General features: G+C 44.0%; 1 protein-coding gene across 6 annotated transcripts in view; it reads right to left on the reverse strand.

The window, feature by feature from the left end:
* TRIO (trio Rho guanine nucleotide exchange factor) overlaps window positions 1–24,775 on the reverse strand; it is a 496,865-nt gene that overhangs the window by 289,915 nt on the left and 182,175 nt on the right. For all 6 annotated transcript variants that reach the window (XR_015869672.1, XR_015869673.1, XM_088445727.1 and 3 more), the window contains exons 19-24: window positions 22,065–22,179; window positions 14,967–15,082; window positions 13,386–13,508; window positions 12,723–12,917; window positions 10,807–10,922; window positions 8,531–8,597 (exon numbers count right to left, since the gene is read on the reverse strand). Coding sequence is in view for 4 of the 6 variants with exons in the window: in XM_088445727.1 (XP_088301853.1) it covers window positions 8,531–8,597; window positions 10,807–10,922; window positions 12,723–12,917; window positions 13,386–13,508; window positions 14,967–15,082; window positions 22,065–22,179 (732 nt within the window). In the remaining 2 variants the exon portion in view is untranslated. The remainder of the gene's footprint in view (window positions 1–8,530; window positions 8,598–10,806; window positions 10,923–12,722; window positions 12,918–13,385; window positions 13,509–14,966; window positions 15,083–22,064; window positions 22,180–24,775) is intronic.

Consider the following 24,775-nt stretch of genomic DNA (forward strand, 5'->3'; position numbering starts at 1 on the left):
TTTATTTCCCTGTGGGGGCATAGGTGTTTTATTTATTTCCCTGTGGGGGCATATGTGTTTTGTTTTTTAATACCACCACTTCTAAATTCCCATACCCCCACTTCGACCACTGCTTTTGGGTAAGTATGTTATACAAACTACATGACCAAAGCTTTGTATTTCATACAGTCTAGCAAAATGTGGTTTATATTGTTCACTAATCACCAATTTAGCAACTGAGCTATCAGCCTTGAAATTGGCCTGTATTCACCAAACTATCTGTCAGCAGTCACTTTAAGAGATTAATGTTGGGGCTGTAACCTGAGGATTCCTTGAAGCGAAGTTCAAAAATCTCGCTGTGAAGTTCCTGGTGAATTTCCGCTTCGACTCAAAGGGATCAATTCAATTAGGAGCGAGTTTGTATCATGAAACCCACATACACACATGAATGCATGCACCTGAGAAATACGAAATTCTACTGGAGGTTTTTAAAAGGTGTTGAATGCCTGATTTTTGCCATTTTTATTAATGGTTAAAAATGATAGCAAGCGTTTTTCATCATATCAGTGTCTTTCCAATGTTTTGGGGTACAGAAAAATGTCTGTATAGCAATTGTGTGTTTTTATACAAGTTTGTAAAAAGTTGGAATAAACACTTTTACCTCTCATCTGTAAATTCAAAAACCACTCTCATTTAACCCATTATTGAGCTTTTTAGAAAAATTCACCTGAAAACTGACATGTCTTTATTGGCCAAATTATGATATTTAAACTCCAAAAGCATGCTAATTAGTAGTCCCGACATTTTTACCTTAAAAAAAGAGACTTATGTTGCTTATCTGTTAAGTCTCTTTCTTCGACTCAATAGGGGGCACAGGGATGATACGGGGTGTAGCCTGGAGAGTAGACTCTAGGCACCACATAGTTAATTGAAGATACCCATGAGCCCAGGCTCCTCTCCTCTATACCCTGCCCCCAGCCACTGGACCTCAGTTCAGTTTGCAAGACCACGGCAGAAGCGAGGCAGAGGAGAAGGAAGTCCAGCACACACACACAGAACCATATACCCATGGACAGTACAGCCGGACAGTTCACCAAGGAAACTCACCCGGCAGTCATGTGCATCAGGGTGGGCGCCCTGTGCCCCTATGGAGTCGAAGAAAGAGACTTAACAAGTAGGCAACATAAGTCTCCTTTTTGTATATTTTGTATACACACTTGCTGATGCCGACCAGCGACGGACGACGGCAGGGGGGAGCGGGGCCATGTTGCAATCAGCAGCATGACATCGCTCACGATAACCCCAGATTGGGCTGCATGTGTAAACGACCAGTGGGAGCGTGCATCGCTGGTCATTTTTCGCATACACACTGGCCGATAGTGTGAATGATTGAACAATTACGTTATCGTTCCAAATATCGGCAAGTGTGTACGCAGCTTAAGGCTGATCATGGGGAGATACTGCCTGGGGAAAAGGAGAGACTTGTATGTCTGTGAGAGAAACGTGTTGCTGAAACCAAGTGAACTATGTCTGGTAAAAACTTCTTGTACTTTGTTTTGTAAGTAAATTAGGATCACTTCTGTGTTTAGTTAGAGCCAGACAGCAAAGTGTTTATGTCTGTTTAATTTGTTTTTGCTGCTTAATATACAGAATTATGATATAATATACCTTTTGAGAATTATTTTTCTTCAAGGTCCATAGGGTCCACAGGAATTACCTTGGGATATATAGTTGGACAGCGTCCATTGCGCCAAACAGCAAAGCTTGGAGCTCCCTGAATGCACTGGTCCTACTCCCTATATACCCCGTCCCCAGCCACAGGCATTCAGTTCGTGAGTAGGCCTCGCGGCAAGAGACAGAGAATGGAGAAGGAAGAAAAATTTCAGAAGAAAACACTCAACAAGTGAAGAGGGAATCTGTGATATAAAGCTTTAAGAACAGGTCCCTCTGAGGCCAGGTGCGTCAGGGTGGGTGCCCTGTGGACCCTACGGACCTCTAAAAAAGAATTATCAATAGGTATTTTATACCATAATTCTGTATTTCTTCTTTGGGTTCCATAGGATCCACAGGAATTATCTTGGGACGTTCTAAAGCAGTTCCCTTAGGGATGGGAACGCTCCTGAGAAGATAGGAGAATCTGCCGCCCAAAGAAAGCATCCTGGGAGGCATACGAATCAAAAGCATAGTACTTTATGAACGTACACTCGGAAGACCAGGTGACTACCTTGCAGAGCTGTTCAGCAGAGGCGCCCTGTCTTACCGCCCACAATGGTCCGACAGACCGAGTGGGATGGGCTGTTATCCTATTAGGAACAGGAAGATTAGCCTGAGTATAGACCTGGGAAATGGTCTTTCGGAGCCAGCGGAACAAAAGATGTTTATTTGCTGGAATCCATAAAACACAAATAGAGAATCTGTTTTCCTGATGGACTTGGTCCGATCCAAACAGATCCTGAGGGCCAAACCACATCAAGGGAAGCTTCACCTGTAGACTGGTCTGAAGACTGAACGGTCGGGACTATAATTTCCTCATTAATATGGAAATGGGAAACCATCTTTGGAAGGTAGCCCGCCTTGGTACAGAAGACAGCTCTATTCTGATGAAACACCAAATAGGGAGAGCGACATGACAGAGCTGCCATGTCAGACACTCTGCAAGCTGAAGAGATAGCAAGGAGAAAAAGCATCTTCGCTGTCAGCCATCTCAAGTCCACCTTATCCAAGGGTTCAAAGGGATGTGTCCTGAGAACCAGACACAAATCCCACGGTGCTACTGGTGGGAGGAATGGAGGTTGCAGTCACAGTACCCCCTGCATGAATGTATAAAATCTGGCAGAGGAGCAATCTTGCGCTGAAACCAAACCATCAAGGCCGAAACTTGGACTCTCAAGGTAGCCAGGCAAAGACCTAAGTCTAATCCAACCTGGAGAAAACAAAGTACCCTGGCCACCTTGAATATCTTAGGGTCATATTTCCTGTTGTAACAACACAGAAAAAATGACCGCCAAATCCTGTGATAGATGCGAGCAGAAGCAGGCTCCCTCGCTCTTAGCATTGTCTGCATCACTGATGGAGAAAACTCCCTTCCCTTTAAAACGGAAGACTAAAGAGCCAAGCTGTCAAAGCCAGCCTAGGTAAATCCTGGTAAAGACACGGGCCCTGCATTAACAGGTCCTGCCGCAAAGTGCAGTGGAAACGGACTGTCTATTGATAGACGTGTCAGATCCAAAAACCAATGCCTCCTGTGCCAGGCAGGAGCTATTAGAATGACCCTGCCGCCTTCCTGTTTGAATTTCCTGACAACTCTTGAGAGGAGGGAGATTGGAGGAAACAGGTACGCTAACCTGAAGTTCCATCCCACCACCAGGGCATCCACGAAGGCTGCTGAGGGGTTCCTTGTCCTGGACTCGTACCTGGGGACCTTGTGGTTGTGACGTGACCCCATAAGGTCTACGTCTGGTAACCCCAACCTGTCCACCAGGATTTGAAACCCATCTGGATGAAGAGCCCATTCTCCGGCGTGTATGTCATGGCGACTTAGGAAGTCAGCTTCCCAGTTGAGCACACCTGGGATAAAAATTGGCGAGATCGCAGGAATATGGTTCTCTGCCCACAGCAGAATCTTTGCCACCTCCTTCATGGCTGCCGGACTTCGTGTGCGTCCTTGATGGTTTATGTAGGCCACTAATGTCACATTGTCGTACTGAACCTGACCTGCGCCAGAAGAAGTGCCCTGTGCACTGCCGGAAGCTCCAATATATTTATTGGTAGATGACTTTCTTGGTCTGTACACCTTCCCTGAAAGGTGTGCTGACCCATCGCTGCTCCCCATCCTCGTAGACTTGCGTCTGTGGTGAGGCGTACCTATTCCGAGACCCATAACGGACGACCCTTGTATAAGTGAGCCGTCTCCAGCCACCAAGCCAGGGAGAGACAAACCTCTGCTGAGACACAAATCATCTGACGCTTTATCTGATGATGCTGACCATCCCACTGGGCCAGGATCCACAGCTGTAGGGCCCTGGAGTGGAACTGGGCATAAGCCACCATGTCGAATGTGGCTACCATGGAGCTCAGAATCTGCATAGCAAAGTGGACTGACACTACTTGCTTGCACGATAGACTGTGTACCTGAGACTGTAGTGCCACAATCTTGTCCTATGGCAGAAAGATCTTCTGTTGCAGAGAGTCCAGCCAAGCCCCCAAGTGCACCATTCGCTGAGTCGGTGACAGGGAAGACTTCTTCCAGTTGATCACCCAGTCGTGCTCCTGTAAGCAAACGAGTCATTCGTAGATGACGTTGCAACATCTCCTGAGACTGGGCCAATAGCAGGTGTTCATCTAGATATGGCAGTATCCTGACTCCTTGTCGTCTGAGATGAGCAGTCATGACTGCAATTATCTTTGAAAATACCCGAGGGGCTGTGGCCAGACCGAAGTGTAGAGCCTGAAATTGAAAATGTCGCTGATCCACTGCACATCTGAGAAAGGTCTCAGAAAGGCAATCGGCAATGAAAAAAGGCAATGAGAAAGGCAATCGGGACATGCAGATATGCATCCTGAATGTCCAACAAAACCATGAAGTCTCCCGCTCCATTGCCAGCATAATTGACCGTAGAGACTCCATATGGAACATCGGTACCCTGACAAATCTGTTGAAATATTTTAGATTCAGGATAGGACGGTGCGACCCATTGGGTTTTAGGATCAAAAATAAATTTTAGTAGTAACTCCTTCCCTCTTGTGTCACAGGAACTGGGACTACGACTCCCGAGTTCAGGAGGGCACCCACAGATTCCCGATAAGTCGAGACTCTGACTGGGTCCACAGGAAGATTTGTAACCACAAACCTCTGAGGGGGGATGCCTTCGGAATGTTATGGCATAACCGTGAGCAACCAGCTCTCGCACCCAGGCTTCTGTAGTTGTCTGATGCCAAGCCTGGGAGAACTGGAACAGTCAGACTCCAACCCTGACATACTCCAGGAGGAGGCCCGCCCCATCAGACAGTAGGCTTACCGTCTGACTTGGATGCCGGGCACTTGGTTGACCAAGACTTCCTGGGTGGACCTCTATGAGACTGACCCTGTCTGGCCGAGGACTGTTTCTTCGTCTTATTTTATGGACAAAAGGACTGGGATGACAACTGCCTTCTAAAAGTAGATGTAGATAGTAACTCCGCCAACAAAGTCATGATGTCATCTAATCCTGGTCCAAACAGCACCTTGCCTGTGAAAGCTAAAGATTCTAGAGCCTTGTTAGAACCTAAATCTGCCTTCCTGTTCCTTAGCCAAAGGTTTCTCCAGACTGCCACAGAGTTAGCCGAGACCCTAGACGCCATGATGCCTGCGTCAATACCTGCTTCTCCCAAGTACACAGCTGCTTCCTGTATCTGGTACAGAAAGAACTTCTGCTCTCTTGTTGGGTCGACTATAGTCTCCCTCAGAGACTTCATCCAATCTTCCATAGCCTTTGCCACCCAAAATACAGCCGTAGCAGGTCTGGTGATGGCCCCAGATAAAGAAAACATTGATTTAAGATAACTATCAAGTTTCTTATACGAACTCTCCTTTATGGAGGATGCTGCCGGGAATAGGCAACATAGCGCTCCTAATTAATCTAGTGACATGAGCATCTACTGTGGGAGAAATCTCCCATTTATTACACGCTCCTGGTGCAAATTGGGAAAAGAGAGGTTACCTTCCTAGTGGGCGTAAAATGATTGCTAAGAGTTTCCCATGCCTCAGACATGAAATTTGTCAACTGTCCTGAGTGCAGGAAATAGTCTTTAGCCACCACCTGATGTATAAAGACCACCTCCCTAGATGCTGGTGCAACCTATTCCTCCTGAATATTGAGGACAGACCTCACCGCTCTTACCAGAGAGTGAACATCCACCAAGTATTGATGATCCTCCTTTACTGAGACTGACCCAGAAGTCTGAGAATCCTCATCTGACGAGAAGGTTGAGTCCTACTCTTGATGCAACACATGGCGAGAGCCCTTTCTATGCCCCCTGCTTCCTTACTACCACCGGTCTTTCCACCTTCGGTGAGGCTGAAGATGGTAGTATACTCTGACTAGAGTGAACAGACATGTCATCCCAACAGGGATTAATGGGGGGCAAATATATAGGATGTACATGCTGTGGGAACCCCATAGCCTAAGGTACCCCCGCAGTTGGAGCCCGTACCTCCGTGGCCTTGCCTATTACATAGGACAGAACCTCAGGTGTGATGGCCACCCACAACGGCTCTGGTGCTGTTGCAGGTGTACCAGATGTACTAGGTAACTGTCTCTTGCTACAGTTTATACAGAACCCATTCAGAATAACATCCTGCTCAGGCAGGCCTGTGGCACAGGACTTACAGGATATAAGCATCAGAGGATTCTCATTTTTATCTTTACCTTCTTACATAATCAAATGTATAAATGGTACAAGAAATGCAAGTTACAGTGCATCTGGAAAGTGTGCACAACGCTTCACTTTTTCACATTTTGTTATGTTACAGCCTTATTCCAAATTGGAATAAATTCATTTTTGTCCTCAAAATTCTACACACAATTCCCCATAATGACAACGTGTAAAGTTTTTTTGCAAATTTTATAAAAAATTCAAAAAAAATAAGAAATCACATGTACATAAGTATTCACAACCTTTGCTCAATACTTTGTTGATGCACCTTTGGCAGAAATTACAGCCTCAAGTCTTTTTGAATATGATGCCAAAAGCTTGGCACACCTATCTTTAGGCAGTTTCGCCCATTCCTCTTGCAGCACCGCTCAAGCTGGAAATCAGGTTGGATGGGAAGCGTCGGTGCACGGCCATTTTCAGACATATTCAATTGGATTCAAGTCTGGGCTCTGGCTGGGTATTGGCCTGGTGATGAGCGGTGCCTAGTTTCCTCCAAACATAACGCCTGGCATTCACGCCAAAGAGTTCAATCTTTGTCTCATCATGGTCTGAGAGTCCTTCAGGTGCATTTTGGCAAACTCCAGGTGGGCTGCAATGTGCCTTTTACTAAGGAGTGGCTTCCGTCTGACCACTCTACCGTACAGGCCCGATTGGTGGATTGCTGCAGAGGTGGTTTGTCCTTCTGGAAGGAATGCTGTAGCTCTGACAGAGTGTATCAGGTACTTGGTCACTTCCCTGACTAGGGCCCTCCCTTCTCCCCCGGTCGCTCAGTTTAGATGGCCGGCCAACTCTAGGAAGGATCCTGGTGGTTCCAAACTTCTTCCATACACGTTGTCATTATGGGTTATTGTGTGTAGAATTTTGAGGACAAAAATTAATTTATTAAATTTTGCAATAAGGCTGTAACTCAACAAAATGTGGAAAAAGTGAAATGTTGTGAATACTTTCCAAATGCACTGTATGCAAGTCTAAATGCAATGTGACTTACACTATCAGTGACACACCCCACCCTCAGAGAGATAAGGAGAAACACAGTGATAGCAGTACCTGACAGTTTTTGAAAACATAGGCAGTGTACATACAGCAGCTGGCATACAGTCACATTCAATGGAAAAATGGCGTGTATTTGGAGGGGGATGGTAGTATTCAGAGTACTCTATATATGCCAAACCCAAGGGAGAGGTATATAGAGAGACAGACCAAACCTCTGAGACCAACTGCTACAGTGGTGGACAGACGCTAAACTGCGCATATCTCACACGAGGTGGTAATTTATACAAGACACGGCAATCCGTACCCGGAAGATGGCGTCAGGGGCGGAGGAGCGGCGGGATGAGCGCCTTATCTCCCCATAGCTGCGATTTTGACGGCCAGGTACACTGCACTACAAGGTAATAAGACGTTGACTAGTGCGCTCTAGTGCGTCTTACCACCCGTCCCCGGCAACAGACAATATGGTCCCGGCCGCTTTAGTGAGGAATCGCAGAACGTCCTTCACCCGCAATGGCCTCTGGTGCATCTCAACACCAGAGGCTAGGTACTGCTTTGCGCACGATTCCCCCGAGAGGAATCCTTACCTGACATCTCTGTTTACCCGACCGCAGTCCTGGACCTCAGCGTCTTTAGGCTGCCAACAAAGCCACGCTGAGGCCTGCCGAGAACCTCAGGGCTTACAGCGATACTGGTGCGTCGGCGGAGGTAGATGGAGCGATAGTAGAGCGTCATTATTGGCGCTAATACCGCTAAACTCTTTAAGACTCACAAACTTATGGTAAAACAGAAAAGTAAAAAGACTAGGACTGCCTAGCAGTCCAGCTGTTATGACAGGTGCGTCTTGCCGCGCACCAAACAAAATAACAATACGTGTGGCTGGGCTATATAGGGAGGAGGACCAGTGCATGCTGGGAGCTCCAAAGCTTTTCCGTTTGGTGCAATGGACGCTGTCCAACTATATATCTCAAGGTAATTCCTGTGAACCCTATGGAACCGGAAGAAGAAAAAACTAGCTAAGGATAGTTGCACTATGTGATTTCTCAGCTGCTATGCAGTGCCATCTACCCCAGGAGATTCCCTGACCCAGTTACAAAATATATATATATTTGCATGTAAAGATTCCATTTAGTGTTATGTAACTTACATCCATGCATTCCCGCAGGTCTCTGACATAGGTCTTCTCTGTTTGAATAAGCTCAGCCATAATAAACCTTAAAGAGAAACATTAAATATAATTAAAGGCATATTTATTTATTAAGTTTTAAATAGCACACACATTTCGCAGCACTATCCAGAGAATATTCATATCAGTCCCTGACCAAGTGGAGGTACCAATCTATATTCCTTACTACATGTACACACACACTAATGTAGGCTTACTTTTTTCAGAAGCCAGTTAACCTACCAGTATACTTTTCTTTTGTAGATTGTGGGAAGAAACCAGAAAACCCGGAGGAAACCCAAGCAAAACACAGGAAGAACACGCAAACTCCATTTATAGGACATCAGTGCTGTGAGACAGCAAGCTAATCATTGTGTTATAGTTTAGCCCATTACTTCAAAGCATAACTTGAAACAAACTACTACTAACACTCCTGTTCATAGTTGTTAATAACATAAGGAGTGCTATTTGAAAATATATTAAAATTGAGAACTACTGCTGTGATTGTTACTAGATCAGATATGAATGCTTGCTCCTGTTAGATTTATGGAACTTTATGCTAGGGACTATGAAAAATAAAAAAATTATAATTTTGACATAACATAAGGTCATATTATAACACACACATTCCGCAGCACATATCCTAACCCACTACTCCATGCTCCTTCCTCACTATCTACCCCATCTGTGTCTCCCCTGTCGGTCTGCCCCTCCCCTTTAGAATGTAAGCTCTCATGAGCAGGGCCCTCGTCCCTCATGTGCTTCTCCTCCCCTTACGTAGACTATCTTTTACTCCAACTCCCCAATTGGCACCTAACACTTGGTTACTGACGCCCTGCTGCTTGTGTTATGCAGCAATGTTTGTACACCATGACCTGCATTGTTTTGTATTCTTATTATCTGTTTTTGTTGTATGCTCATTCATGTACTGTGTAAGGCGCTGCAAAACCTTTGTGGTGATATATATAATTAAAGGATGATAATAATCAATATACATTGTTTCCTCCTTTTGTCATCGGCTTGAAAAAACAGCAAACCGAACATTATAGTGTGGGTGGCATTATAAAAATATTGCACATAATACAATAAGGCACTTTTGAGGATTGTTACTGGCTTATGTTAAGCTAGGGTGGTGCATTTTACATATATTTGTACTAAGGGCCTGATTCACTACGGATCGCTATTGCAGCTGCGATTACGCACTCAGGTCTGCTGCGAAAATATGCTAATGTCTGCAATCGCAAAGACAGCAGACGCCCACTACTGCTTTCGCACACTCATAACACCTTGAAATCCATCGGGAACATCGAGTAACACCATCCCCTCAGTCACAATTACAACAGATCTGACCATACTCAGAAATTGCTAACCTCATCGCACGCAGTGAGTGAGTACTCAAGCTGTGTATGTCATTGCAGTGGCTAATTTATGCATGCCCATGTAATGGCGTTAAAACGGACAAGCACGCCTGTGTTTCTCCTACCACTACCCCGTCACCACCCCCAAAAGCTGACGTCCCTTCCCTTGATCTACGATGGCTTTTTATCGCAGTGCGATCGCAATGCCAACTCACGCACGCGCACTGCAGTGCATGCGCAGTACGCACCATAAGCTTGTAAGCAGTTGCAATCTGTGATTAATCAGGCCCTAATTCCCCTAGCTGGATAAGGTTTCTTCAGATAGGGCCCTTTCAGAACCAAATTATTAGTTACCCTCTTGTCACGTCTCAAAGAATTTTTTTCCCAACCAGTTCCCCAAAGAGGTAATACTATAAACAGAATGCCTAACTTAACTGTTATGAGAGTCTCTGATTTGGCAAAAAAGTCAAATGTATGTAAATGACCAAGAGCCACCATTTGGCGAAGGTCAGTGTATTTCAAATAACTGGTGCAAACAACTAAATACGATACACACCCCTGACAATGCAAAGACTTGCATTCCATGCACTTTTGGAAAGACTAATAATATACCAGTGGTAAAGATTGCAACAACCAGTTGAGGTATGGCGAATGTAACCTAGTTTGTAGATTTATTACAGACTTGGCCTCACAGAAACACAGGGCGAAAATGCATTTTAGGGTTCCAGAACAAGTCCCTACAATTTTCCCTTAAAATAACTGATAGATGGATGATAACATATGTCTACATTTTAGGTTTCCAAAATTCTAATGGGGATTTGACCTTTTATTAACACAAATCACAGAAAGTTCATATAGTTTTATAACATTAACAATAAGACATCTGATAAACTGAATTACTCTTTTCTACGAGCAGATTTCCTTTTCTCTTCATTGAGTTCATGTGTTGCATCGCGGAGCTTTACTTCACAACCAGGTGCGCTTCCTGGAATTATGTCCAACTGCAGGCTTTTACTCTGTCAGTATAAAAAAACTTATTATAATTAACAAATTGTGTATTAAGAAGAATGTAACAAAACTTGAAATGCTTAGAAATAAATCTGAACATAAACTGAGTTATTTTCTATTAAATCGTATAAACAAACATTTCTACATTATTAGTAATAGAGATATCATAGGCATATTTTAAATATTTAACTGTAGAGGATATGTATAATGTAAAAATTTTGATGGCAGTTTTGAAGTTGTCAATGTCGAAATCACCTAGCATGAATCTAAATACTGTAGGTCAAATAACAGGAAATGTGTGAGCCAGGTAGAATTAGGAGAATGAATCTGTAAGGAGACAATTACAGCAATGCGAAGGATGAGTGTAGAGAAGAGACGGATGTTGTGGACTTCCGAGAGAGGGGGAAAAGTAAAGTTAGCGTTGTAAGGCCCGGAAGGTGAAGTATGGAGAAAGCAGACCATCTACTCTGCAAATGGTCGATCTCTGGGGCTGAGAGTGTGGCTAAGGTACAGTCCACTGTTCACTGCAGGAAACAGTGTCAGAGAAGGTAGGGCAAGTTTCTGCAATAGCATTGAGACTAAGTGGCCTTTGATAGATCATAGATGGATGGAAGTTTCTGATTGCAGATGAAAAAGGGAGAGAGTGTAGTTGAGATATGTGATAAGGGTTGAAACAATTGGAAGTATGAGACAAGCTACAGGGTGTAAAGATGAATGTGAGCAAATAGTTGGGATTGCACAAGGCCCGGGGGCTTGGGTGGGATTCGGTTAGAGTAACGATATTCAAAATGTCGACACTTCGACCTTGAGCATGGTGACACTGCTGAAATGTCAGCATGCTAAAAGTGTCGACACTCGGTGGTGCAGGGATGCGGCTGTTCCAGTGATAAGTACTCTAACTTGACGGATGTAGCTAATGTTTCAGTGGAAATGGGTATATGTTTGACCGCCGGACGTCAGCCCTGCGGTTCAAATCCCGATGCCGGCAGCCCAATGCACAAGATCCTGACAGCGGAGGTAAGTTAAGTATTTCTAGCCCTCTCCCTCCCCTAACCCTCCTTTAGAGGTGCCTAACCCTAACCCTCCCTCGTAAGTGGCTAAACCTAACCCCCTCCCCGCTCCCTAAACCTAACCATCCCGGGGGGGTTGCCTAACCCTAACCTCTCCCCCTAGTGCCTAAACCTAACCCCCCCCTTCCCCTAGCCTAACTCTAACCCTCCCCGGGGGTGTGCCTAACCCTAAGTCCCCCCGGGGGGCCCTACACCTAACCATCCCATCCCCGGCTACATACATACATACCCCCGGCGTTGTACGATCGGTCTGGCGTCCTGTCAGGGTCCTGGGGTCGGGATTAATATAGGCGTCTGCATTTTGACGCCTAAGTTAGATCCCTTGCCCGGATTATGCTGTTGATATTGAGACCGGCAGCCATGCGTCCGCCGGTCTCATAACTGCATACCGTTTCAGTGGTTACAGCTTTAGTCGCAGGCTGAGACTAATGTCGCAAAACTGAGGTTACGGCAGTAAGTTACTATCCCTTACCCTAAACTTAACTCTAAACCTAATTTCGATAAATGTCAGCATTTCACTTGTTGACATTTGCAATGTCGACATGTTATCAATACCATGACTGGAACTTCCTCTTAAGTGAGAAGGAGCAAAGCTAATTAATATGCATTTTAGGATTACTTGTTCCAGGAAACATATCAAATTTAATTTACCAAAACTAATAAATTACATATTGTACATTTTAAATCTAAAAATGGAAAAAAAAAACTAATGTAGACAACAACAAAAATCTCACTTACCGACTTGCTGGAATCAGAATAAATCCCTAAAGCTTTTTCTAAGCATGTCCGGTAATTTTCCATGCGCAGAGAGAAGTCACGATACCTTTTGTCCACCACATTGATGCACTTTTTAATTTCTGATGAATGAGCATGTCCCTTTTCACAAAAACCATCGGCTAGCTGTATCAACAATTTTACCCTTTCTTTAGTTTGCTGAAAGGACAGAACAAAATTATTTTTGATTGATACCCCTCTAACAATAATAATATTACATACAAAGGTAAAATGTCACATGAGTAGATAAGTTTAGTAAAATCATAAAATGTGCAGTTATTATAAACTGTTTTTTTGTGCCTACTTTGTAAACTTTTACATTTTAAATATTGTCCATTGTTTCCATTTACATGTCTAAAGGTTACTTTTGGTTCCCACTCTTAAATACCAGAAATAATTATTACAGGTATATGAAAATAATGGACATGTGTGGTTGGATTAAATGTTTATTTTATTGAGATGTACTTAGTTAGTTTCTTTTCGATTCTGTACTTCCACTCTGAACAAATGTTTAACACTTGGGACTGAAATGGATATTATGCTTTCCTATATGCACAGGCATTTCTGTAGGAGGGAAAGAAAGTAAAGGAAAGAAAAGAAAGATTATCAAGTGGTCTTAAAAAGTACCTTAGCAGTGATTTGAAACTCTTCATGCTCTTTTAACAGCTCTTGAGTATGCTGTATAGTAGAGCCTGTTGACGTATGAGTGGATAGATAAAATTCTCCATTATCATGAATCCATTCAAGTGCCTAAAAAAGTAAGTGTTTGTTTTTATTTTTGGTTAAATGATAATAAAGTGATTAAGATAACGGTAAAACTGCTGCATTGTTAAATGTTCTAAAAAAAGTCAAAGTATAAAAAAGCATAGCTCAGATAAAAGTGACATAAGGAGGGGATGACATGAGTGACATTAAGGGGCAGATTCAATTAGCGGCAAGTGGAGTCGCATGGTCTATTCCCATGAGTAAGGTGCTTGGAGATATTCAATTACAGACCCGTAATCAAACTGCGAGTATCCCAGAGACAGCAGTTAACATTATGTAATGCCACCAACTAAATACCCACCACCACCGAGGTCCGTTTTTAAAGAGAGTCAGTAAGTAAAGCCCTTTTTATCGCAAACCCACTGTGATTCTTTCTTCAGGGAACAATACTGCTACACTGCAAGACGTTTCAGCAGCATTGCAGTCACACCTTCCACACGCCCTGTTTGGTAAACAATCAGAAGAGGAAATACATCCCAACCTAGTCAGCAGAACATGCACCACCACACTTGGCTGACTACCATTTTGTGTAGCAATGCAATTCAAAGCAATCTTCTGTAAGAGGTAAGGATCTGAGAAGTGTGGAAAAATGGCCCAACTTTGGGTCTAATAATCCTCAATTAACCAATTTGATGGGACCAGACTGTAATGTGAGCCCAGAAAGACCTCAACTTGTTTGATTTAGCATATTTTCATCAGACACATTGTATAAATTAATGTGTTGATTACCATGATAAACCTCATGTGTGCAGTCATTGGCTGAATACACTAATCGCCACCCATCTGATCTAATTATTCAACAGCCAGGAATGTGAGTAACTAAATTGGACCCATCAATATCATTGTTAGAGTTATATCTATAAACATGATAATATCTGCATAATTCTCACTTCTACACTTATTTATGGACAATACCAAGTCTGGTTTTATTAGTTGTAAAAGTTGTACTATTTCTTCTCTATTTGGTGTACATCTGTAAACTTGGTAGCAGGCTGCATTTCAGGCAACATCAGTCCTTAATCACAGTTTGGGCATGCATTTCCCATATCATCAAGTTATCAGTGCTTAGCATTGCTCCTCACAGTGAGTAAACTAATTTATCATGTCTAATTTTGTTACACCACCACTGAAATTAGTACTTTTTTTTCTCTATATTATGGTTTTCACAACTTTCTAGATAAACGGTCACCAGTGAAACAATCTCATATATTGAAAAAGCCTTTCAATTATACAAATAAAAGCACATGCAAGAGGAGCATTTCCTTTTACATGTTATATCAATCCCCCCCAAAAATTTACATCTTACATTTAAGAAAACAAAACGAAATAAAAAGTTACATTTCTATGCAACAATATTTCAATGTTAATAGAGCTAAATATACACAAATCCCAAATGTAGGTATTTTAATTTTATAAAATTTTTTTTTTTTTTACTCATCTAACCTGTTTGGCACTTCTTTCAAATACTACATACTGCTGGCAGTGGTCTAGTCGCCTTTTCCTTAAGGTCCAGTAATGAAGTACTCTGTTTTCCCTCTGAAACAATTCATTTAAAATATCTGCAAACACATGGAAAATGGCAATCAACTTCAAGAAATAAGCAGGTATATAGTGTAAGGGTAATGCAATTAATGTAGAAATAAAATAAGAGCATAAATATTGTTAATGCTATTCCACACAAAACCTGCATTCAAATTTAGTGTTTTTCACATGTCCAAATTTAAAGAGGCTCTGTTGTCTGGAGTGGAGGTAAATCTGCCTGGAGGTAAGATAGGACAGTTGCTTGGAAGAGGAGAAGAAAGAAGCGAGGGGAAGGTAAAGAAGGAGAGAGGAGCAAAGAGAGAGAACCAGAAATTTTAAAAAATAGAGGTAGGGGGGCACAGTGGCCCAAGTGGTTGATGGGGAAAGATGGTTGGGAAATTTTATGGTGAGTAGATGGTTAATGGAAAAATACAATGATGGCGTTAAAGAAGAATAATGGCCCGTTCATTTCTGTCTTTTTATACCCAGACTCGATTTATTATAATGTTAGTTCCCAAATGTAAAGTGTTGTGGTTATTGCTGGTGTTCTAAATTATTTAAATACTGTAAAAAGGATTAGGAGCTAATGAGTGATGAACAATAAGAGGTTAATGTAGGCTAAGGAAGAAAGGGAGGTAATGGAGAATGATAATGTCTCTACTCAGCTGACAAAGGATTACCCATATTTCTTTTATCTAATGGGGACACTGGGGTATTGGCAGTGGTGGAGGACCCTGGAACTTTTAGAATTAATTACGCCTGAACTGGCTGCTCCCCCTCTATACTCCAGCAGCCTAGAGAGCTCAGTTTTTCTAATGTGCCCGTGGAAGATGGGTAATTTTCCACTTTTATGATTTTCGGAACTGATGGTTCCCAATCTCCGAGAACGCAACCTGGGTAGACCTTGTCTTGGATTCCTGGATTCTTCCACCATCGGGTGGGGGAGCCATTACCGCGTACCAGAGACCCAGAGTAGCAGGTAATGTAGGTAGTGAGGTCCCTTCTGATGGAAGGTATATTAGAAATAACGGCCGGGCGTACAAAGACGGCTCCAGCTGGCTCTTGTATCAGGGGAGAGAGAGAACGCTTCAGGAGGCCGTCCTATGGATTCACCCATCACCTTCTCAAGTGTGCCCAAGGGAGAGGAGGAAGATTTTTCAGCAGATTTCCTCCCTCGCACACTTTTTACATGAGGAAAAAACCTGTCAAAGAGTGTGCTTCCTCCGAGTTCCCATCATATTGAGACAGCAGCAGCCATTTCCAGTGAATGCCTGCCTTGAATGTGCCCCTTCACAGACTAGGACAGCAGCAGCCTCTGGCACTAATGCCCACATAACAGTGTCTTCCCTCTTTTGGGGACAACAGCAGCCATTTCCAGCAACAGCCAAAACAGAGTTTCTTCTCATACTGATACCAGAGACAGCAGCTGTGGCAATCTTTATTTTTTTTTATGGGAAAATGGAAGTACACAGACATCTACCTTACGGCAATATAGTGGTGCCTTGTCAATTCACACCTGTGATACTGTAGTTCCTGTCAAATTTTCCTTATGTTTTCCATAATCTCATTGAAAAATGTCAGTCAAAGGTTGTGTCACAGCCACACCCCCAGCTTCTGTTGTGAGCTTTTGTGAGTTACTGGTGACACTGCAGTGTTATATCCATGAAATGATGGCCGTAATGTGGGTGTGTACACACGATATATCTATGAACGACAACATTCACAGATATATTGCGGCAGCCATGCAACACGGCAGATGCAATATATCTTGCATCTATATATTTATTATATCTATAGTATATAATGTGCGCATCTGCCGGTATGTACAGGCAACCGATACGTTATGCTGAACACAAACCAACGACATTGTAAGCTTATGCTTACCAAATCGGTCGCTTTGGGGCGTTCGGACGGCCGCTGGGTCAGACAAGTGTGTACCCTACATTGCAGTAATCTGACACCTCAGCACTAATGGTAAAGGTCTGTGCTTCTTTGCTGACCGACAGCATGAATCAGCAACAGCTTATTTACAAGAGTACATACCTAGCCCTAACCTATCCCCGTCTTTAGTGCCTGGGATGAAAATCCTGTCCAGGGGCCACCCTTAACACGGGTGGCACCAAAACGATAGTTGCCACTTATAGTGTCAGAAAAATGTTCATTGCTGGATGGCAGTCAGTGCATCCTGTGGGGCAAAGTGCCAGTTTCACACCATCCAGTTACTGTCGGACAGCATGGCAGTGCAAGCCTAAGGTAGTACTCTATCTGCAGTTGTAGTTTCAAGACATCTGACCTTATAAGGAGTACTATGGAGCCATCTGCTACTCACATAGATATCTGGCTTTTTCCCACCCATTTGGTCCTCCACCCACAGAGGCTACCTACATTTTGGACGCGGTGTGTACTCTGTTTTTCTCTACAACTCACATAAGTATGTTGCCCTTTGATATTTGTATGAGTACAACCTCAAGTTTTTTGTTTATTTTAATGCCGCAAAACCACAAAGTCCAGGGTTTTGGCACTGTGTATACTCTGATTACTTTTCAAGATTACATACAGAGGTCATCTTTTTTTTTTACTGGTAGAGGGGAACAGCCATGAGTTTCATGTAGCTTTGATACCCAGCTATTAGGCCGGACATAAACATTAGTTCTCTACTCCCCTATGTAGTATAGGCCTTGCCAAATAATCCACATCTGGGTCATGTCGGTTTACATTTTTCTGCGGGTGTCTAACTTGCTGTGGGTGCACTATATCTCTTTTATTGAGTTTATAGGCATTACCAGGTACAGATGTATCCACATACATCTAGCCTCCTTGCGCGTTAAACAGACCTTCTAATCGCGCCATGCCGTGGTGTGACTCAGTAGCACAGAGGGTCTTTTTGTGCGACCTTTTACCTTCAAATGCGTCTTATTCACACAGAGATGCAAACAGCTAGCACAAGCAGCTTCTGCTTATTAAATTTATATGCAGAATGCCTTTGTTCTCTATGCGTCTGCGGGTGTATCTGCATGCAAAACGCTACGTTACAGTGTTACAGCCGCTGACACTGAAACATAGCGCTTCGCATGCAGATACATCCGCAGACACACAGAAAACATAGGCATGCTGCATAACATTTTAATCAGAAGCTGCTTGAGCTAGCTATTCACATCTCTGTGAATAAGACGCATTTGGAGATAAAAGACTCAGTGCTACCAAGGCACACAGAACTCCCGCGTTATGTCTGGCGCGACTTGTAGCGCATGTAGGATAGATGTATGTGGACACATCTAACTGGTGTGATAGGCAATCGTATCTGTCTAGAATACTACTTATGCTCTATATATCTTAATTTGTACCATATGTATTATGCTTTGCACTGTACTGCTTGGCCTCTCTATCTCATTTAGTATATAGACTTAGCCAGTGAAAACTGCACATTTTCTGTATACATACATTCTGGTGGTGGACTCTGATTTTACTGGACTGTATAGCCATGTTTCCTTTAGCATGGGAGTGCACTAACCCCTCCTGTGAGAGTAGAAAAGTATTATCCTGGGTCTGTGCTCTGCTGTTATTCTGTGAGTGCTAATGTAGAGTGTAGTCCAGGGGCATCTTAAGAGAGGAAGGGGCCCGTGTGCACTCACTGTGCGGGGCCCCCTCCTCTCTCCCCGGTGGCCAGCAAGCTACTGACGCGGCTAGCCAGCCACCGGAGCCTTAGTAGACTCCGGGCACAAGAGTGTGCCCGGAGTCTACTGCGCATGACGCTGCAAAATGGCCGTGGCGGCCATTTTTCCGGCGTTCTGTGCATCCACAGTAGAGTCCGGGCACACTCTAGTGCCCGGAGTCTACTGCGTATGCGCAGAATACCGGAAAAATGGCTGCGGCAACCATTTTCAGGTGTTTTGAGCAGCGCAGACACCCGACGTGCGACCACGGACAGGTAAATCTAAAATAATATGGGTGCAGTGTGTGCGGTGCGGGGCCCCCCTGTACACACTGCACCCATTATAGATACGCCACTGGTGCAGTCTATTCATGTGACAGTACATACCTGACTTGAGAACTATGCCTGTTTTTATTTTGTTTTGCTCTCGGGGAGGGGGGGGGGGGGGGGGGGGATTGTTTACACAGGGCACACCCTCTACAGTGAATGGTCAAGACAGCAGACCAGGATGCAGTGGGTGTGGTCACAGACCGCATCCAGCGCACATTTGAAAACCACCTACCTCAGGGTACTTTTGTCTGTATTGTACACGGCACGGATCAGTAATATAGAGAGGTTCACAGGTGGCATTGGGTCATCTTCAGGTAAGTTGCTTGCTTGCCTCTCTTCCCAGGTTGAAGCACTAGAATCTTCCCTTTTTTGATTGAATCCTTTTGGAACTTTTCTCCAGTAACCCCAAAGAGCCCATAATATTGAAGGAGGCACCTCTCTCATATCTATGAGACAAAAATTAGTCGAGTCCCTTTTTCTGGCCAACCAGGGTGTTGTCGTACTTTTTTTCCCTATGTCTACAGTTCGGTGCCTGCAAGTATCCTGCTTTCACCCCAGCCATGAGGCATTCTTCCTGCCTTTAGTTGTATACTTCCTTTCTGCTTAGGGTCTCCTGGATGTTCGCAGAAGAGGATATATATATTTTTTTATGTCCAAAGTGCGAGCTGTGATGCATGGAGCAGAAAGAATAAGAGCTTGCACAGATCTCTTGACTGCCCTACATGACACCCAAAGTGTGTTTCGTGCTGTCACCTAACATTGTTGATGTTGGGTCACTAGGGGATATTTTTTAAACCCATCCTCTTTCTTTGCCAACCCTAGCCTTTATGGATTTTTTTTTTCTTTTGAACGGTGTAAGCATGAAGGGTTGCCATATTGGAATTTGTGCATAGTTCTGAGACTAAATAAGCTTGAGTTTGTCACCTCTAGTTCCTCACGTCCACGGAGTGGGTAATCTTTGACGCAACAGGCCTTGCGTGTCGGTCTCATCAGGTCCCAGGATTTTTGGCTAAGGCAAAATTAGCTTCTTTAGCCCTTGGTTGGGTTCCCTGATGGTGTATTTCAAACACACACTTATGTGACCAGCGGCCCTTTTCAGACTGTTGTTCTGATCAGCCAGGAACAGAACAAAATCCCCTCCCTAACTACAGGGATGTGGGAGGTTGTTCTTCTCTGTTCTGCTCCATGACCAGTTTCTCAAGACTTCTGGTAGGTAGATGAGTTGACCAGACTTAGATAGGGTAAGGGTCTACTGAACACGTTGCACGGTTTCTGTCCAGTCTCTTTTAATCCCTCCAGAGTGACGTTTTGCGATTTTCATCATTTCCCCTTTGTCGCCTTTGATGGCCTTGGCTATTGAGGCAGGTAAAGCCTGGGTTGTCCTGATGGCACCAATATGGCAGGGATGGCTGGTTGGCAGGATGGCATCTCTGCGGCAGTGTTCTCACCGGGGTTTTCGCCTTTAGGAATACTGCACATTTTTTCCCTGGAACCCATGTGGCTGCCCGCTTGCATCCTGTGGCTTGACGGGGTGGCTGTTGGCGACCACCATCTACTACTGGGACAGGCTTCTAAACCTGAGTGGTCCAACATGTTCACTGCTGAGAACTTTTTTTTCCCCACAGATTTGATCAGATAATCTAATTGACCTAGGTTTACTGGGGTACATAGAAGAGATCCTTGACTTCAAAACCACCAGGTGCCTCCTTGTTGTTTACAGGTGAAGGGGCTGGTTGTTGTCTTATGGCGCAATTTTCAATCGGAATGGGTTCTCCTCTGGCCTCTCTGGTGTTATCCTCTGGCCTCCCCTATAGCTGTAAATGTTTTGGCTAGGGAAACACTGGGTGCATTTCCCCCTTTGTTCCTCCAGGGGTCTCATGTATCTTTTTCTGTTGCTATTGTTCTTGGAGTAGGAGTCATTTGACCCTGGGAGTCAGTGGTTTGGCAACCTCTGCCATCCGTTGGCCCTTGGACTTGTTGTTACGGAAAGGCTCTACCTTAGTCCTTTTCTTCTCCTGGGTTTTAGTTTTCATACCTTGGAGTTTGTCCTGCCAGTCTCCCTTCTGGATTTTTCTAAGTCGTTTGAGAGGCATTGCTAGAGGAGCCCTACTGGTACACTTAGTCGCTGTGCACATTTATGGCCTCAGCCTGCTTCCCAACTTCAAAGAGAGCTGAATGTATAATTAAAGAATCCCTGCTCATGTGGCCAGGAAACCCTGAGCTTCAGCAAGCTGGACAATCCACTCTGAGCTGAAAAGGGTTAAAATCACCCCAGGGAGGGGCGTGAGGGGGTGCTTGGAAAAGCAGGCAAAATATGTGACTCTACCCTGGCCCTTCTGCGTGAGGCTATTGAAGGATACAGATGATCCCTAATTAGTCACTGGGAAGGCCTCATCCCTGAACCATTTAATCCAACGTGATTTGAGTGGTTTGTTTCTCCAATTTGTTATTTTATTTTCTGGAAATTCTAAGTAACGGTGTGATTCTTTTTAACATTATTATATTCTTTGTAACTTTTTGTACATAAGCTTTGAAGACATTCTTGAATTAAACATTAATTCTAGTTCTGGATCTATGTTATTATGACCCAAGGCCTCATATGGCTCATGTTACCTATTTTTACTAAGTACTGATAATTATGTATGCTGGTGAGAGCAGAAGCTCACCTTATGCTTTAGCATTAAATTTTTCTTCTGCTGGTGGCAGTTACCAGGTTTAGTTAACCATACCTGCTGAGGTAACCTGTACAGTCACAGGCGGCGATTCTCAGATTGGCGTATCTTGAGGGTTGGCCGGCAGAACCGTGACAATGTGAATATTATTTTCCATTGCATATGCCGCAGTGTAATGGTCAAAAAATATTACGGGTATTATGAAACAAAACTATCAAAACTTCCTTTAGTAACACACAACAATAAATCTGAAGCACTGTCTCAATGCCACATGAGAAATACTTCAAAACGCTTAGATCGGGAGGTAGTTGAAAGCTCTTATGTCTTTACAATGGTGGATGGCACTATGAAGTAAGGGAAACTTGCTTTTTACTTGCTGCTCCGGAGCTTTAACATGTGTCACCATTCCTGGCATGTTTACACTATTCCTGTGCAAGTATTTCAAAAAGACATCAGCATTTCTTCGAGCCAAAGTGCATGCCTAGAAAAAATTTAATAATATAATCAATTTCTGGTGAAAAGAAGAGTAGAACCATATACATCTACTGTACATTTAAGTTTCTAAAAATGTATTCTGTCATGAGGAGCCAATTCAAAAACCCCTAAACCAAAAATACAATCTGGCTCATTTAGAACAGCTACTAAGTGATATATGTAAAAGATTGAGGAGTGTATAAAAGTTTATGATATTTGTCAATGTGGAAGTAGATATTTAGACCATGACAATTTCATCACAATTCATCAAGTATTGCTCAGTGAAATGGTCAAAGGTCAGGCAACCAACATGTGTTTAACAATGGTTTGACATTTACAAAAGAAGACAGTATGGGCCGACTACTTACAGTTTGGTTGCCAACTTATTTTGTAGTACAGTTGTAGCATATCTGATTATGAACATGTCATTATTAACTACAGCACTAGCGTGGATACCCGGCGTTGCCCAGGTTGAATACTGGACCCTGAAGTACACTTACAGACTTTGTTTACATTGTCCTCGCTAACATGCATGCAAACAGTGACATAATTAGTGCAAGATGTGCGACTGCTATGATGCCCGAGCTGCCTCTGTGGCTTGCTGCTCCCCCTGCACCCAGTCACACACACAAGGTGGGCCCGGTCCAGTCTGGGCCGCCGAGGGGGACCCGGGTGGCAGCGATGTTGATCTTGTGCCGGCCCACCAGCTGATTAGAGCTGGTGCACAGACAGACAGACAGACATAGAGAGACAGCGCCACCGATTGCGAGGCAATTAGAGCTCGCGGACCGGCAGCCAATCAGCAGAAGTAGCTCCTGATTGGCTGTCAGTCCACAAGCTCCGATTGGCTCGCACCTAGCGCCAGATACAAATTGCGCCAGTGCTCTGTCTATAATCTGATGCTGCCTGCCAGTGTCCCAAAACACACCTGCTGGCTGCTGTTGGCACACAGGTAGAGGCGATAAGCTACTGGAGGAAGACGGAGAGGTGAGTTGCTGGTGGGGACATATTGTGTGGCATGATGTTATAAGGGGCATCACTGTGTGGCATAATGTGTAAAGGACACTACTATTGTGTGGAATACGGTGTTATATGGGACACTACTACTATGTGGCATAATCTGTAAAGGACATTACTGTGTGGTATAATGTGCAAGGGACATCACTGTGTAGTGTAAGGGGCATTACTGTTGGCATAATGTTTAAGAGGCACTACTGCTGTGTGGCATAATGTGTATAAGGGGTACTAATGGTTGGCATAACCTGAATGGGCTCTGTGTGGCATAACATGAATGGGTTCTGTGTGGGGGCAAATGTATGTGCTCTTTTTACCTCTGGAGGGGGACCTTTTTAAGATTTTGCTATGTGGCCCCCCCAAGTTCTATTTACATCCCTGAATGCAAACACAGAGGGCTGACTAATATATATGGTCACTTCAAAAAAGGATTAAAGTCGGGTACACACTAGAGCAGTGGTCTACAACCTTAACTGAGGTGTGAGCTACTTTAGAAAAATGAAACCTCCTGAAGAGCTACTAAAGTTGTAGAAAAAAAAAATCTAGTTAATAACAATTGAAGGTAATTTAATGGAAAAAAAAATGTTTCATTAAAAAATAAAAATGCATTTAATTATTACAGTGATATTGTTGTAGTTTGTAAATAAAATTAAAGCACAGGCACATTTCACTGTTAATTACCGGCTCCAAGGAGGTACTTGCAGACTAGCAAAAGTTATAGGCAGGGCTGCTGTGTGATCTTCCAGCAGGGCTGAGCAGGAGTCATTCGCTCCACCGTAGTGTAGACGCCATGGGTGGAACCACGGGGAAGCACATCAGGTGATTGCTGTAGAGGCGGCGGCAATCACCTGACGTGCTTCCCTGTGGCTCCACCCATGGCGTCGATGCCACGGGGGAGCACACATCTGAGGTCACTTCCACCTAGTTGACACGGCAGTACTGCAGCTAGGTGAGCTACCAAAATTAAGACCGCGAGCTACAGGTTGGAGGTCACTGTACTAGAGAATATGTCGTACGGTCCGGCGGATAAAACATATTGTCCACATCGGGCAGTGGGTAACTTCTAGGTCGCTGGAGATGCGCACTCCCACGCGTCGTCAACGACGCCGCCCTTCGACCTGCGGACGATATGGTCAGCGGGGGGCCATGCTGCCTAATGCAGTATAGTCCCTGCTGTCATGCCCGGCATTGGCAAGTGTGTACGCACTTGCCGATTCCGGCACCCCCGCCGGGACCCGCCGCACGAGACATCGGCTTGGTACACATCGTTTAGTGTGTACCCAGCATAACTCTGGATTTAATATGAACTTTTATGAGTCATACAGTTTGACATTTGCTCAGACTGAGGTTAAAATGATACTTTTGTAGTTATCACACAGGTTTTTGGCAGACAATGTCAATTTCCACTTGAGCCAGCCCTAGAATTTGTGTAATTTAAGAGTGTCCTAATTTTTAGGGATTGTGTGACAGTGTGTGGCCCTGACGTAGTTCAAACCTAGGCATAAACCTAATCCTGGTTAAATTACACCACCATGTCAAATTTGGTGAAGCTAGGTCCAAAACTCTGGCAGAGCATAAAGGACAAACAG

Source organism: Taudactylus pleione, unplaced genomic scaffold (assembly GCF_031769625.1).
Source record: "Taudactylus pleione unplaced genomic scaffold, aTauple2 ptg000386l, whole genome shotgun sequence".
NCBI classification, from domain to species: domain Eukaryota; kingdom Metazoa; phylum Chordata; class Amphibia; order Anura; family Myobatrachidae; genus Taudactylus; species Taudactylus pleione.